The sequence below is a fragment of the Poecilia latipinna genome, unplaced genomic scaffold (assembly GCF_001443285.1).
Source record: "Poecilia latipinna isolate Pla-1442-1.1 unplaced genomic scaffold, P_latipinna-1.0 Scaffold5169, whole genome shotgun sequence".
Taxonomy (NCBI): domain Eukaryota; kingdom Metazoa; phylum Chordata; class Actinopteri; order Cyprinodontiformes; family Poeciliidae; genus Poecilia; species Poecilia latipinna.
Window position 1 is genome coordinate 1 of NW_015117785.1, and position 14,098 is coordinate 14,098.

A 14,098-nucleotide genomic window follows, 5' to 3' on the forward strand; every position below is an offset into this window, starting at 1 on the left:
TCAGTCTATAATAGATATTAAGGCAACATCCTTCTTCTGGTGGGTCCTTAAATAATTATAAACTGTAGCCTTTGCTACAGTTTCACATCTGCAATCTGTGAATATCACTGTATCAAAAACCTGACTAAAGCCAGGTTTCAAGCTAACATTAAGTCTAGTCATGTCTGTAAAGTATGTGAGCCTGTCATCTCCTCTCTGTATCATATCTATTCTTTTGTTTTGCCACATGTGCCGTTATTCCTATTTGTTGATTTTCTTTTGCTTCTTTTGTTTGTTTCTTTGTCCTTTCTGCCATTCACATCACAAGTACACCCTGTCCTCAAGGCCAGCATCAGGTTCTTTCTGTTCTGTCACATTTTGTGTCCCATGAAATTATTTTTCTTTCTGATAGCAGGTGTAGCTCTCTGAAAAACACATTTGTCTGTCTGCTATAAAATTGTTTGTCCGGTGATTCTTCTTTGTAAATTGTTTCTCTTTGTTGCTTTACTATGTAAGATTATTATAAAATTCCCTCACTAGTCCTTTTGACTCTTTTGTTCCTTTTTAACCTCCTTCTCCTCTTCCTGTCTTTGTAACCATTTAGCTTTTATTTGCCAAAAGCTTTTCCCATACCTGTCCTCTTTTCATTGTTGGACTTAAACCCTTGGAGATGACATTAATAATTTCCTAGATTTAAGACCTGATTAAAATAAGCTTAAACAGAAAGTTGCTCCTTGCACAAGTGGAACTCCATGTTTGATCATTTAAATGAGGATAAGAGCAGACTTCCTTAGATACACTAATAATCTACACGCTTAGTAAATTCAATAAAGTTCAGATCTTTTCCAAATCCTCAGACAGTGACTTTGGCATTTCTTAAAGGTTAGTTATCTAAATAACATTTAATAATATTCCAGATTATATTAGGAAAACTTTCTTTTTCCTTTGATGTTTCTGTCTGGGATCATTTCTCTTTCACGTTCCCTTGGAGTAAAGTGAGTCAGTGATTATATATTTTTATGATCTCTTCCTCTCTGCCTCTTTGAGAGCATGAATGAGCACCTGTCTGCTAGTCTTGGCTCTACATTAGTGTTGGGGCCTGGAGCTGCCTGATCTCACATGATGGAGTGGAACACAGTACAGAAAAAGCAGGTGGAAACATCTGAGCATACGTGTCCTTCAAAGATACAAGACCTGACTATAAAACTTACACATCTTTTGTCAAGTTAAATTACTCTGTTAATAATTAATGTCCCCTGAAGGCAATTTGTTGTCCTGCTTTAAATTCATTCCATAAAATCTAAAAATAAGTTCTTAGATCGGTAGGTATAAAGTGACAAAATGTGAATTAGTTTAAGAGATATGAATGTTTTTGCAAAGCAACTGTCATCGTCACAAAGGAGCAAACATGGCGAGGAATGCTATATTTGTAATATAAACTGTACAGTACAGTGAAATATTATAAAAACAAAACCAAAGGAAGAATTGATCAACCAGTTATTATAAAACCTAATTCTCATAACTAATGTTTTTTTTTCCTTTGACATGGTTGCTTTTATCTGTTGTTCCCAGAACGGACAGCTGCAGCAGCGTTTGGACAACGTCCAGAGGGACTTCATTGTCTTCAACAGAGAAAAGTAAGGAAGCTTGCAGACCTCCACTACATCCCCCCTGGTCAAAGAAACCACACTAGCAGCATTTACTCTGAAAATATATTACTGGTAAATAATTAAATACATTTGAGACCAAGGGTAAAGATTCAAATTCTACAATTTTTAAACTTGGGTGAAGCATATTAAATTAAATCAAAAGTGTGCCTTGGTAGCTGATAAAATCATATGGGATGCTGTGAAAGAAAAGTAAAGCAGATTTTTTATGGTATGTTTGTGGGTGTATGATCAAGACAAAAACACAGCAACTGGTATCAACAGGAGCCTTCCTGTTGACTGCGAGGTGGAGGAAAAACACTGCAGACAAGAAATAACATTTTTACTGGCTCTTTCTAAGTATACAAATGTGGAAGGCAAATTAGAAAACTTCAAAGTATTGACAAAAAGGTGAACTTGAGCAAATTCTTCATTCTTTCTGCTTTTATAAATTTCACTCTCAAAAAAAAAAAACCTTTGGATGCAGATATTCTTGTAGTGACTGAAACCTGAAAACTGAAAGACCAAACAATAAAGTTACATTAACCAACACAATGTTTTCCATTAACTGTAGCTTTCTCATTGAAAAAACACTAATAAAAAAATACAAAATCAGCATAAAAATTGTTAAAAACATTAGGGATTTGCAACTTTGATGAAAATAAAATATTAGAAACAACTCAGTGATGAATTATTAAATTACCAACTAAAAATCATATCACATGGACACATGGATGCATTTTAGAGATATACAGCTGTGGGGTGGAACTATGATGAATAAATAGGCTCATTAAAATGTGACATGAGTGAAAAATCATCTGCTCAACATTAGATTTTTGTTCTAATCTCAACAGGTCAAGGAAAGTCGTAGTGGATTCTTCTGAACTATCCACAAGCGAGAAGAACAAGGCAATAGAGGACGGACAGAACAACAATGTTGAACCAGCTGCCTATTTATCAGGATAGGCTTCCTGCTCCCAGATCCCCACCTCATCACTTGCACTTGCCTCAAGCTTGCAGTTCAGCAACTTACAAGCAAAACCTATCATTCTGTCAGCACATGCACTCACACCTGGTCCTCTATGTTCCTGCACTCCTCCATAGTCTGTAAAATCTCAAGAACAGCACTGTGCACACTTGTTTCACACCATTAGACCTAAAAAGCAGCTAGGCGTCAAAAGATGGTGTCCCTGGGAGGCAGCCATGTCAGAGACTGACTGACGGACTGCTTTGCTGTCACCAAACGGATGGACTCCCAGCAGAGTCTCGTATCATTTTCCCTTCCGTCACCCTGGTGCTCTTACGTCTGCTCAGCCTCGGTTCTGAGCAGAGTGCTGTAGCAAGAAGTCAGATCATTTCCAAAACCAAGGCAGCAGAGCACCTCCACCTGAATGTACTGACACTGGTTTTATTATGAGAGGTTTTCTAGGTAACTATGGTCATTTAATTATAACATTGCAGTTGGTAGTGCTACATAATGGAGCTGTAATTTCACAGAAGGTAAAGGTTATTTTTATGGAAAGAAGACGTTTCTTTCTGAAAATGTACCAAAACTTACTAGGTACTTTCCATAATGAACTGTGTTTTTTTTTTTTTTTTCTGTAGCTGTTTTTGGTACCTTCCCTGAAGATTTTACAGAACTTATCAGACACTTTCTGGAACATATTAGTTAATTTCCTGAAACTCAAAGCTATATTTGGAACCTTACGGGTATTCTAGTGAGTTCTGAATGGTAACCTCTAAGTTTATGAAAGTATCCTCTAAATTAAAGTAGTTAAGTTCAGGAGAAAAACTTGTAATTTCCAGATACTATCTGATACAGCACATTGAGAAAGTATTCACCCCTCTTGGCATTTCTTGTGTTTTCTAGCTCACAACCTGGAAAAGGGGATTATTTTAGGATTTGCATCATTTCATTTAAAGAACATGCAGCTTTCAACATTTCATTTTGTTTTTATTGTGAAACAAACACATTACATCTGCAAGTCATGCTGGATACGTCTCTAAGAGCTCGCCTCGTCTTGCTGCTGGGATTGTTGCCCATTCCTCAAGATAAACCTTCTCTAGCTCTAGATGGTTTCCGGTGGTGAACAGCAATCTTTAAGTCTGTCTGCAGATTGTCAATTGAATTGAGGTTTGGCCTTTGATTAGACATTACCAATACATTTAAAACTTCCCATTAAACCACTTGAGTGGAGCTTTAGCAGTATGCTTTGGGTCATTGTCTTTTGAAAGGTGAACCTCCGTCCCAGTCTCACATCGCTGACAGACTGAAGCAGGTTTTACTTCAGAAAATTCCTGTGTTTAGCTCCATTCATCTTCCCCTCTGTCTTTTCTTGGGGTGCTGAGATGTATTGATTATGAGCCAGACATAATGGTTTCCTTGGTGACTGAAAAGTGAAGTTTTATTTCTCCCATAAAGCTCAGCTCTATGAAGTTGGTCATATGAACAGATACTCCAGTAAAGCTTAACACAAAGAAATATCAAGATTGGTGAATAGTTTCTCATGGTACTGCAGGTTCAGGAAAGAACATGGTATGTCTTGCTATGTAACCTAGAGGTTATTGAAAACTATCTAATAAGTACCTATGAGTAATCTAGGTACTTGTCAGACAATTTTCCAGAAAATGCCAGATATGTTGTGGAAAGAGTCTGGTAAGTTTTGGAAGGTGACATCCGAGTCCCAGGATAGTAACGTGTTAGTTCTAGGAAATATTCAGTTCGGTGGAATAATCTCTGCATTCCAGAGAGTAACCTGAAAGGTCTGCAGGAACATGAGCTGTCATGTAGCGCCGCCAACTTTAAAGTGATTCTTCATCCTGTGTATGAAAGCCTGAAACATTTAATAATAATAAACCATTGCACAGAAAAAGTTTTCCTCTATGATCCATATAACATTGGATACAAGCATGACAGAAGTAGCATTATTAAACTGCTAGTCTTATTAGACAAAACCAAACTTTGATTTTAGCGATGTAAGAATGATTCGAATTCAATTAGAGGCTTGAAAATGAATGGCTTGCTTTTTTCAGGGCAATATTTAAATGGTTAGTGATCCTGATGCTTAGCTTGGCTAATTAAGCTAACAGTGATTATAGGTTTTTAACACTTAGTGTCATGCAGCATATCAGACTGTCAGAGAAAAAAGTTAAATTTTTGTGATTTACTCACAGTTGAGGTTTTTAGTTCTAGAAAAATTTGTTTGTGGAATCAAACAAGAAGATAAAACATGATTTAATCTTGAGGGAAACTAGGAAACTAAATGTTACCGTAATTGATTACCCTTGACCAAGAGAATTAAAAAAAACAAACTTAGCCTTGGTCTGCAAATGACCTACTAGGGAAGCAAAGAGAAACCAATTGTTGTTTTCTCTTTTTGCACATGTTGTTTTCATTATTGGTAGCATTTATGCAACTAATGCTATAAATGAATAAATCTTAGGGATGGACAGATGAATTTCATCAGTTAGCGTCTGCACTCTCTGCCAGATGTGTGTTGATGTATTTCCTCTTTTGAGTTGATTTTAATCAGTTATTTATCATTTGAAATGCTCATTGTCAGTTTGTCTCTGCAAACTGTTTGTATGATATTCAGATCCAGGATTCTGCGCCTGGCACACATGTGAGGCAACAAAACGTTGTCTAGTTATTAAAATAAACATTTCTCATCAGCTCATCCCCTCAAAATATTTGCCTGCTTGCACAAAGAGGGATGCCTTATAGATATCACACTAAGCTAACTCCTGTATGTAAAAGTGATGAAATCCCCACCTTTTTTCAAGCTACTAAATAAAAATATAAACTTTAGCGATGACTCCACTGACTGCTGTTGTCTGGCTGCAATGTGAGTCAGTCCTTTCAATCTTCTTTATTATTCTTTATTAACTTTAAAATAAATTTAGTTAAATTCATTAGTAATGGCACTTTTCTATTTAAGATTGGTACAATGTTTTGACTTACCTTTGTGTTCTTGTTGTTCTTGTTGAGGTACTTTACAGATCTAAAGATGGTACCTTGTGTAAGTTGGGATAGCTAAAGGATTAGTATGAGCCTGTTTTACTGTGTAAATAATATTTGGGGAACAATTATTCAAACTTGTACATTTAAAGTAGCATTTGACTACTAAAAAGGGGGAGTGTATTGAATAAAATGAGTGATATTCAACCAAAATGATTTCTGGCATTGACATTTGAATAACATTTACAAATAGTATTTATGCCGGGTAAATCAAATTAAAAGGGAGGATTCTTTATCCTAAGCATAATTCTAGTCTATTATTTGATAAGAAAATTGTACAACTGTGAATTTTACCCATGTTCTGTTGTCCTTCAGTTGTCCTTCAGTTGTCACTGTGTATTTACTGTGAGCAATTGTGATGAAGTTTAAACTTTTAATGTGTGCCTTAAATAATATATTTCATTTTTGGAAACAATACACCTATGTTGTTTGCTTTGTTCTAGTGTATTGAATTATTTTATTACTTTTTTCATCAAAGTGCAGGCTGCCCTCTAGTGTTGTTTGACTGGTGTTACAACAAATGGCTCAAATGTGGGGAGTCTTGGTATGACTGCTGAGAATATTTCACTAAAGACAACATTTTAAATAAATAGTTAAGTAAAAAGTGCATTTACTTACATGAGGCATCAAAAAGACTTCCTCTTTTGCTGCAGTTGACAAGCTTTATGAGCTGTTCTCTCCCTCTTACACACACTCATCCACTGTTTACGATTTGAGCTAACTGCTCCCTGAGGTCATCTGGAGGGTACGGCCCATTCCTTCCTCCACTGCAGACTTCGCTGAGGCAGCGCTTTCCACAATATTGGCTCAACTAGAGAGGGGATTTTCGGTTGATAAATGCTTCCACTTCTGACTGGCACTGCTGCAGATAAGCAGGCCACCTCAGCATATAAATTAGGCTTTAAGATGTTTAAAGTAAAATATGAGACAAAAATTTTGAAAAGAAATGTATTCTGAGATTTGCTGCCATATTCCTGATTAAAAAAGGGTTGCTACATTGTCTTCAACACAAAATTTGATGTTCTTTCATCCATTTTCTATTCATGATCTTAACTTGAAATCGTAAGTTTACATACATCAATTAAAAAAAAAAAACACGCACACATTTTTTCTCACTGTCTCAAGTTAAGTCAGACCAAATTTCTTTAGTTTCAGTTTAGTTAGATTTACGTAAATTAATTTCTGTTTGGTTGAATGTGAAGGAGGCTAATAAAATTCTAATTTTGAAGACATTAATAAATACATTTGTGACATATTCTCTCATTATTGTGGCATTTTGTAAGTAGAAATAATTGCGGTAATTCTTACCTAAAACAAGAGAAGTTTGGTCTGATTTTTAAGTTCAGACAGTCAGGAAAATAAATGTATGATTCATTTCACTGAGTGTATTTAAACTTCTGGTTAACTTTATGTGAAACGCTACATTGAGTCTAATGTCTAATGTTCAAGGCATAAGTGGGATGTTTGTGATCTGTTTAAACTTTCAGTGAAAATAAATACAGAAGTAAAATGTAGAAGTGTGGAGTGCAATTACTATTCAAGTCTTCTTAATAGTAATGTCAAAACAATGGATTTTTCCAAATAAATTCATCCCATGAACTAATCTTGTAACCACATTTTATCCAAGTCTAACTCCATTCTAGATTGTTTCTTCTCTTTGTAGAAAACTGATGGATTATGTAGACAAACCAAAAATAAATCAAATCCGTCAAGTCATTTAGTTTGAGAGTATATTATATTCTTAATATTTTATATTATAGCCTGATTACATTGACAGTGGTTCTGATGACCTTAACCTTAAAATAAACCAAAACAACTACAAGGAACAAACAGGGAAAGACCAAAGAAATGAAATAAAGAGATAACACCAGCTGCAACTCATGTTTATTCAGGAAACATTTCATACCAGCACACCTTTAAATGACCTGCCATCTCAGAGTTCTGACACAATCGTAAAAAAAAAAAAAAATTAAAAGAAACGTAACAACAAAGGTTGTCATCCTAACATAAATACAAGAAGACCCACATCTCATCTCAGCCTTAGTGTGCAGAATAATAAGAGCATCTTGTTTCAATTGTCGCCAAATAAAGAGAATGGATTCCCTGACGGCACCGTCATCCTCTGCCTTATCAGAAAATAGGCTGGTTTACTTTCAGGCTGCTGCTGAATGTGTTGAGGATTTTATTAAAGGGTTAAGGTGGATCACAAGTGAATGATGGTCTTCCACTTGTCCTTCAAATGAGAGCCGCGCTAGTTAAAAATAAAACAAATCAGTAAAGAGCAGTAATAAGAGAGCTATTTTTTACCCAGCAAGTTTAGAGTTTGTATTTATTTGTTAGCACCTTTCTGTTCCATCGTTCTGTTTTGTAGAAATGGTCACAGCGTCACAGAGGCAGCCAGTTTACATGAAGCAAATGCAAAGGACTGTTTCTTGCCATGTTCTTTACGCAAGAAAATGAAGGAACGCAAAATAATAAAATCTGACAAACCTTTAGGGAATGAAGAATAATAAAAACACTTCTAATATTTCCTCTTTCTTTGTGTTTTCTCAAACACTGATCTTATTGTCTTTTTTAACATCAATACAGTACATAATGAGGACGGTAAGTATGGCCTTACAGGAGGAGGTGGGAAAGGATCATGGATCACGTCACCCATATTAATGTGGCCCATGCAGCTCCATGTCCAGCAGCCCTCCTGTGTTTAGAGGTGATAAAAGAATTTAATTGGTCCGGTAAACCCAAACAGGCTGCAACCACATCATTCACAAAGCTACATTACATCTACCATATGTACATTGCCAACTAGAGCTAATCAATGGTACTGCATGACAAAACATGGCTATTGTGGGATCTATTGTTCAGTCTTGCTGACTATGGAGAAAGCTCGCTACTGAAAGGGGTGATATTAAAAGCCAAGCAGGGTAAAAGGAGAATCCCTAGAAAATCAGTATCCATTTTCCTTTGAAAAACTTTATTTCCTTCTCAAGGTTAAATGTGATGATGTAAGGTTTTACCAAAGTACATTAGAACATGGCTGTGTGGTTGGTATGAAGTATTCTGCACTGACATGAACTGAGGCTGACATTGTTCATGTGAAATGTGCTTTGTTGGCAACTTCTGTTTCTGTTCTTTCCAGGAAAACGGATACAATTCTCATCTGAGCATAGTAGCAGTGTGACAGGTAAGGCATGAGGATTCAGTGTTTTGCTCTTCAAATTTTGACTAACTCTGGTCCTCTGTCCCTTTTTCCCTCCCCTCCCTCGTCCCCTCCCTCTATCGTCCACTCTGTTCTTCTAGAAGTGTTGTCCTGCTGTTTAACTGAGAGATGTGATGTTGGACCGACCACCAGGGGGCACTACAATACGGCGACCAGGTGGCCTGATGGGAGCGTCCTCTGGGGTGGGAGGACCTACACAGGAAGAGAGAGTTAAAACGTTACGTGACAAAGAAGAGGCAGTTATTGATGGTATGTTAAATATATATTTAAGTAAATTACCACAAGCTTTAGTAACTAGTTAGTCTCTTGCATTCAAATCAATAAAAAGAGAATATTAAAGATCTAAAAGGCCTAAAAGGTTAGGAAAAAATATTTTCCACACCCAATGTTCTGATGTTACAGTTTGTGTTAATGTGTGGTTGTAACATGACGAGATGTGAAAAAGAATATGAAATAATGAATAAATGTTTATTGCCATCTCTGACAATGTTATTCTTTACATTCTCCACAAATCTGTAAATTAAACCTGAGGTGAACTTAAGCCTATTTAGTAATATTTGATTAAAAGATCTGAGATGAGTAAAGCAGTTTTATTCCAACTAGATTTAGTAGAATTTATTTCTTAAACACAATTTTACCAACACTAAACAAATAGCCTGCAAAATCAAAGAGGACATATACTTTTATGACTTAATTATATATTTTGTGATTATACTATACATGGGAATAGGGAATGATATCATCCAATCTTGACATTGTGTTTTGGAAAACTTCTAGTTAATGAACCGAGAAAATGCTTTGCAAAACTTTAACACACAAACATCAGTGATTAAATGGGTGAAACCAACTTAATTCACTAACTTACATAACCAGATGGATTTGTCAATTTGATTTATTTGCTTACCTAATCAAATCTGATTTAAAACAATCAAGTCTGTGAATAATAAATACAGCACTTTTACCAACATTTTGTAGCAGTGTGAATGGAGGGCTGTGGTGATTTATAGACTGACGCAGGCCTGCATAACCATTACAGTGTCACGAAACTGCAGCCAAAATCAGAATCTGGCACCCTCCTCTGGAAACCAGCGACACCATTTGTCAGACTGTTTAGATTTATGTGCTATTTAAAAGCTCTTTCTAAGTTGGCACAAAAATAATTCTTACTGAAAATATTTATTTCTCAGATTGTTTCCCTGGATATTTACACTGTTACATTTTGCAGCATCAGTTCTATAGAAGCTACAAGATTCAAAGCCTGACATTGTAGTATAGTTTCCAAAGGACGAGCCAAAGGCCGACTCGAATAATCTGCAAACACAACAATGGAAAGCAGAATGATGTCAGACCATGAAACACTGTGACTAATCAAACAATCCTCTCCATCTCCTTCCAAACAAGTAAATCAACTCTGCAGGTGGTAGCTTCACAAAAACTAAAATAGAAGAGGACTAGGACTCATTCTCAAAATATGCATACACACACACATACACACGCGCACATATGCTTACACAAGATCACGCAAACTGTTGCAAAACCTGGGAAACCAGGAGCAGCCTCAGATATATGTAATCAAAGTTGGAATTCTTTCCAACAAAGGTCACATTTCTCCAGCGAGGTCTCACTCGTTAGCTTTGCTTGTAAAGACAAGCTATGCATTCGGCTAAACTTCTTTCAAACTGAGTTATTACCTATAAAAAAATACAAGATTACAAAAGCTGAAATGATTTTTCATCTAATTAAAGAGCAAAGATTGTCACAATTTGGCAGTTTGGATGAAACATTTACTAACGTTTCTTGTCTCAATCTAAGTCTGTTCTGTGCTAACATGACATATGGGCACAATCATGCTGTCATGCTGGAGCTCTGTATGATGGAACAGATGCCAAACAGTGATATTACTGTGACCTCACACATCAGACTGGCCTTTCTAACAGAACAGGTCAAGATGTTTGGAATGGAAAAGTTTCAGCCTTGAAGGAAAATGTATCCAGAATCACTTCAAATGCAGTTAGAGCATCAGTCAGGAAAACTTCTCTTCACTGTAACTTACACAGTTTGAAGAAGTTGTACTTAAATTATGCTGATCTGATCTTACTAAATTTAATAAGCAGGTACCAGGAAACAAAAGATATCTTGTGCTTTTACCCATTGGCCAGTTTCTGATGGACAGACAACAAGAGCAGAAGATTGCCTTTGAAAAGAGAAGTTGGGCCTGAACTTTTATACTTTGCCACAACATGAAGGCTGACATTTAGCAAATTACCCAGAAGTCCTCAATCACTCTAATTCCATGTTAAATAAATTAATAATTAAGTAAATTAAACCTTAGTAATCTTACTACTTACTTACTATCAGTACTATTGCTATCAGGAATAAAATATCCTGATCAGGAAATCCTTGTTTTAGTTTTTAGGATAGACTAAGATTATCCACGTGGATAATTAATACAATGTCTAAAATGGAAAAACAAAACCACAGTTTCAGTTTAGAAATTAATTTAACAAATAATGTACGAGAACAAGATAATAAAAGTAATCATGAATGCCACTAATGCTTCACATTACAGCTAATGTCAATATTAGGAGAAACTGAAGCGCATGTATTCTCTCTTTATGTCAGTACATAAACGGCAAAGCAAAGAAGAGCACAGAGATGGTTTTTCTTGTAGGATGCCTTGGTATGGCGTTACCTGCTAGACTGAATCCAGACTGGTGCAGGTTTCTGACCGGCTGCTTGGTGGGCGAGGTGCGTGCCGAGGCGGAGGGGGTGCCGCCACGGGACATGGAGAATTCAGACACGGGCCCGTCGTACATTCCTCTGGGCACTGCCCTCAGCACAGCCAGCTGCAGGACAGACACGTGTTAGACATGGAGGAGTAAAAACCTGACAAAAATGAGGATTCACAACGGTTTCAACGGGTTAATGTTGGTGGACTTTTATGACAAAATACAAATATAGATTCACAGTCTCCTGGAAAACAGAGACTCACACATATTAACTGTGCAGTATACTTTTGAGCAGAAAAAAACTAAATACACACACAGCATGTATGTGTTCAAATGAAGTGAATGTAAATGAAAAAGCTATCATTTTGAAGGTCTACCCGCCGGTGTGGTGACTCAGTGGAATCTTGGAAGTCTGTTAAAAGTTAAAATGAGACATCTGTGATCCATAAAGGCAAAACAGTAACTGCTACCAAGATAAACAGCACACTGTTACTGCAGCTCCATTTTCTCATTAACAGTCAGCTGCAAATTAGGAAACGTCTGCAAATGTGAATCCTCTGGCACAGTATGGGAGCGGAAAACAGGCACCGCTTGGTATTATTCAAATGAAGTTGTTTCAATGTTGCTAAGTTTTATTTATTGTTATTGCTTTTCTTCCACTGTCCTTCAAATAGTTTCCAGCTATTCAACAAAATATATATAAATTTTACTTCACTGCTGAAACTGACAACAAAAGACTACTGCACACAATAAATATAAGCTGCCATAATATGTTTCTGGATGATTCAAGCGATTTACTAGACAGCAAAACATTGTTCAATAAACTCCCTCTAAAGCACTCACCGTCCTCCTGGCCTTTCCTGTGATGAAAGTGAGATTGCTAAAAAGCTTTTGGAAAACTGTCAGGAGAAAACTCCAGACGTTACACCGAGAGCTCAGCTGGCCACCAGTCGGTTGGTTTCCAGCTCGACTGGCCGACAGGCAGAGGGCTGGCTTCAATCTCAAAAATCACATCTTTTTTCAATCAGTGAACACAAACATAAGCAATACCAGCTTTTGCTGAGATCAACAATCTTCAGTGTGCATGTTGTAAATGCAGGAAGAAGACTCAGCTACTATCATGGAGGTGAAGTTAAAAGAAGAACAAAAAGTCTAAGATAATATTTAAAAGAAAACAATAATTTCAGCTGTTCATTCAGGCTTCTCTGCTCGTTTTGCTCGTTTGAATTCATATTTTTGCAGATTTGATAAGTTGTTTGGTAGAAAAACCTGTCAGGATTTCTACAGGTACTGTTTTTTATTGTCCTAATGTAATCCACAATTTTCTGACACAGAATTTTGGGTTTTATTATCTGTAAACAAAAATCACCAAACAATTAATCAAGGCCTGAAATATAAATATAAAATATCCATTTAATATATGAGTTTTCCTTTCTTGTACCTATATTTATTTGTTCCTGACTTTAGGACATTTGATTGAGTTGAGAAAAAAGAAAACAGACCAGGAGTTAACATCACAGAAAACAGAAGTTATGTCAACTATAAATCATATTTTCTTTGTTTCTTTGCTCTGAGTTCCTCTTTCAGACACACATGGTATGACTTTTCCTCACCTGTTCTCCAGAAATGAATAAATGACTGCTTAAGGAAAGGATTAAATAATACTGTTTAACACTAAACACTAAATGCAGTTCTCCAAGAGAAATGTGAATTGACTATGACCAAAAATCGCAGAATACAGCTTTAAACAAATTGGTTGAGTAAATGTTAGTAACTGTTGAGTAATTTTAGAAAGAGAGAATTGTCTGTTCATCATTCCTTTTGTAAAGTTTTACCAGACCTGGAGGTGTAACTTTACTTAATTTAATTACCATCAGTAATTAACTAACTTGTTGAGTTAAACTGCAAATTGTTGTAGATTTGTAGCCTCAAAAATGTATAATTATCTATCTGAAGCAGTAACTAAGTTATTCACCTGCTTCCTGGCTTTGATGCGCTTGTAGGCAAAGTCTGGGAAGGGGGGGCAGGGAATAAAACGTCCCACTCCAGAGGTGACATGAAGGTTTCCGTCTTCCAGAACAATCTTTCCTTGGCATATCACCACCAGCGGCGCACCGCGCAGCTCCATGCCCTCAAACACATTGTACTCAGCAGCCTGAAACACAAAGAAAAGGATTTTAATGAGAAATTAGCTGTGAATTTATGGACACCTTCAAAAATGTTGAGACATTCTGGAGGAACAAACTCTTCCTTTAAACCTTTACTGGCCCTTCCTTCCAAAATATCACTTTGTTAAGCTTGATGTTTATTATTGTTATTATTATTATTCAACCTTTGCTCCCTTTTTTCAGCCTTGTGTATTTTCTATCTCCTCCAGATTCTCCTTTCTCAGCGTGTCTGTGATCTCTGATGGTTTCCTCCTCCTGTTCCATTGTTCCATATTTCCTCCAGTCCACCCCCCCCCCCCCCCCCCCCCCCCCCCCCCCTCCCTCTCTTTTTCCTTTTC

General features: G+C 36.6%; 1 protein-coding gene and 1 long non-coding RNA gene across 2 annotated transcripts; one reads left to right on the forward strand and one right to left on the reverse strand.

The window, feature by feature from the left end:
* Positions 1-1,535: 1,535 nt before the first annotated feature.
* Positions 1,536-6,740, forward strand: LOC106943342 (uncharacterized). The gene is made up of 2 exons (XR_001423895.1): positions 1,536-1,616; positions 2,480-6,740. It is a non-coding gene; the product is annotated as an uncharacterized LOC106943342 (long non-coding RNA).
* A 765-nt stretch (positions 6,741-7,505) lies between these two features.
* On the reverse strand, positions 7,506-14,024 carry LOC106943340 (dihydropyrimidinase-related protein 3-like). The gene is made up of 4 exons (XM_015026647.1): positions 13,925-14,024; positions 13,568-13,767; positions 11,556-11,709; positions 7,506-9,055 (listed from the first exon to the last, which is right to left on the reverse strand). Exons 1-4 carry the CDS (start codon positions 14,022-14,024, stop codon positions 8,961-8,963), a joined length of 549 nt encoding a protein of 182 aa, XP_014882133.1. The 3' UTR covers positions 7,506-8,960.
* Positions 14,025-14,098: the final 74 nt, after the last annotated feature.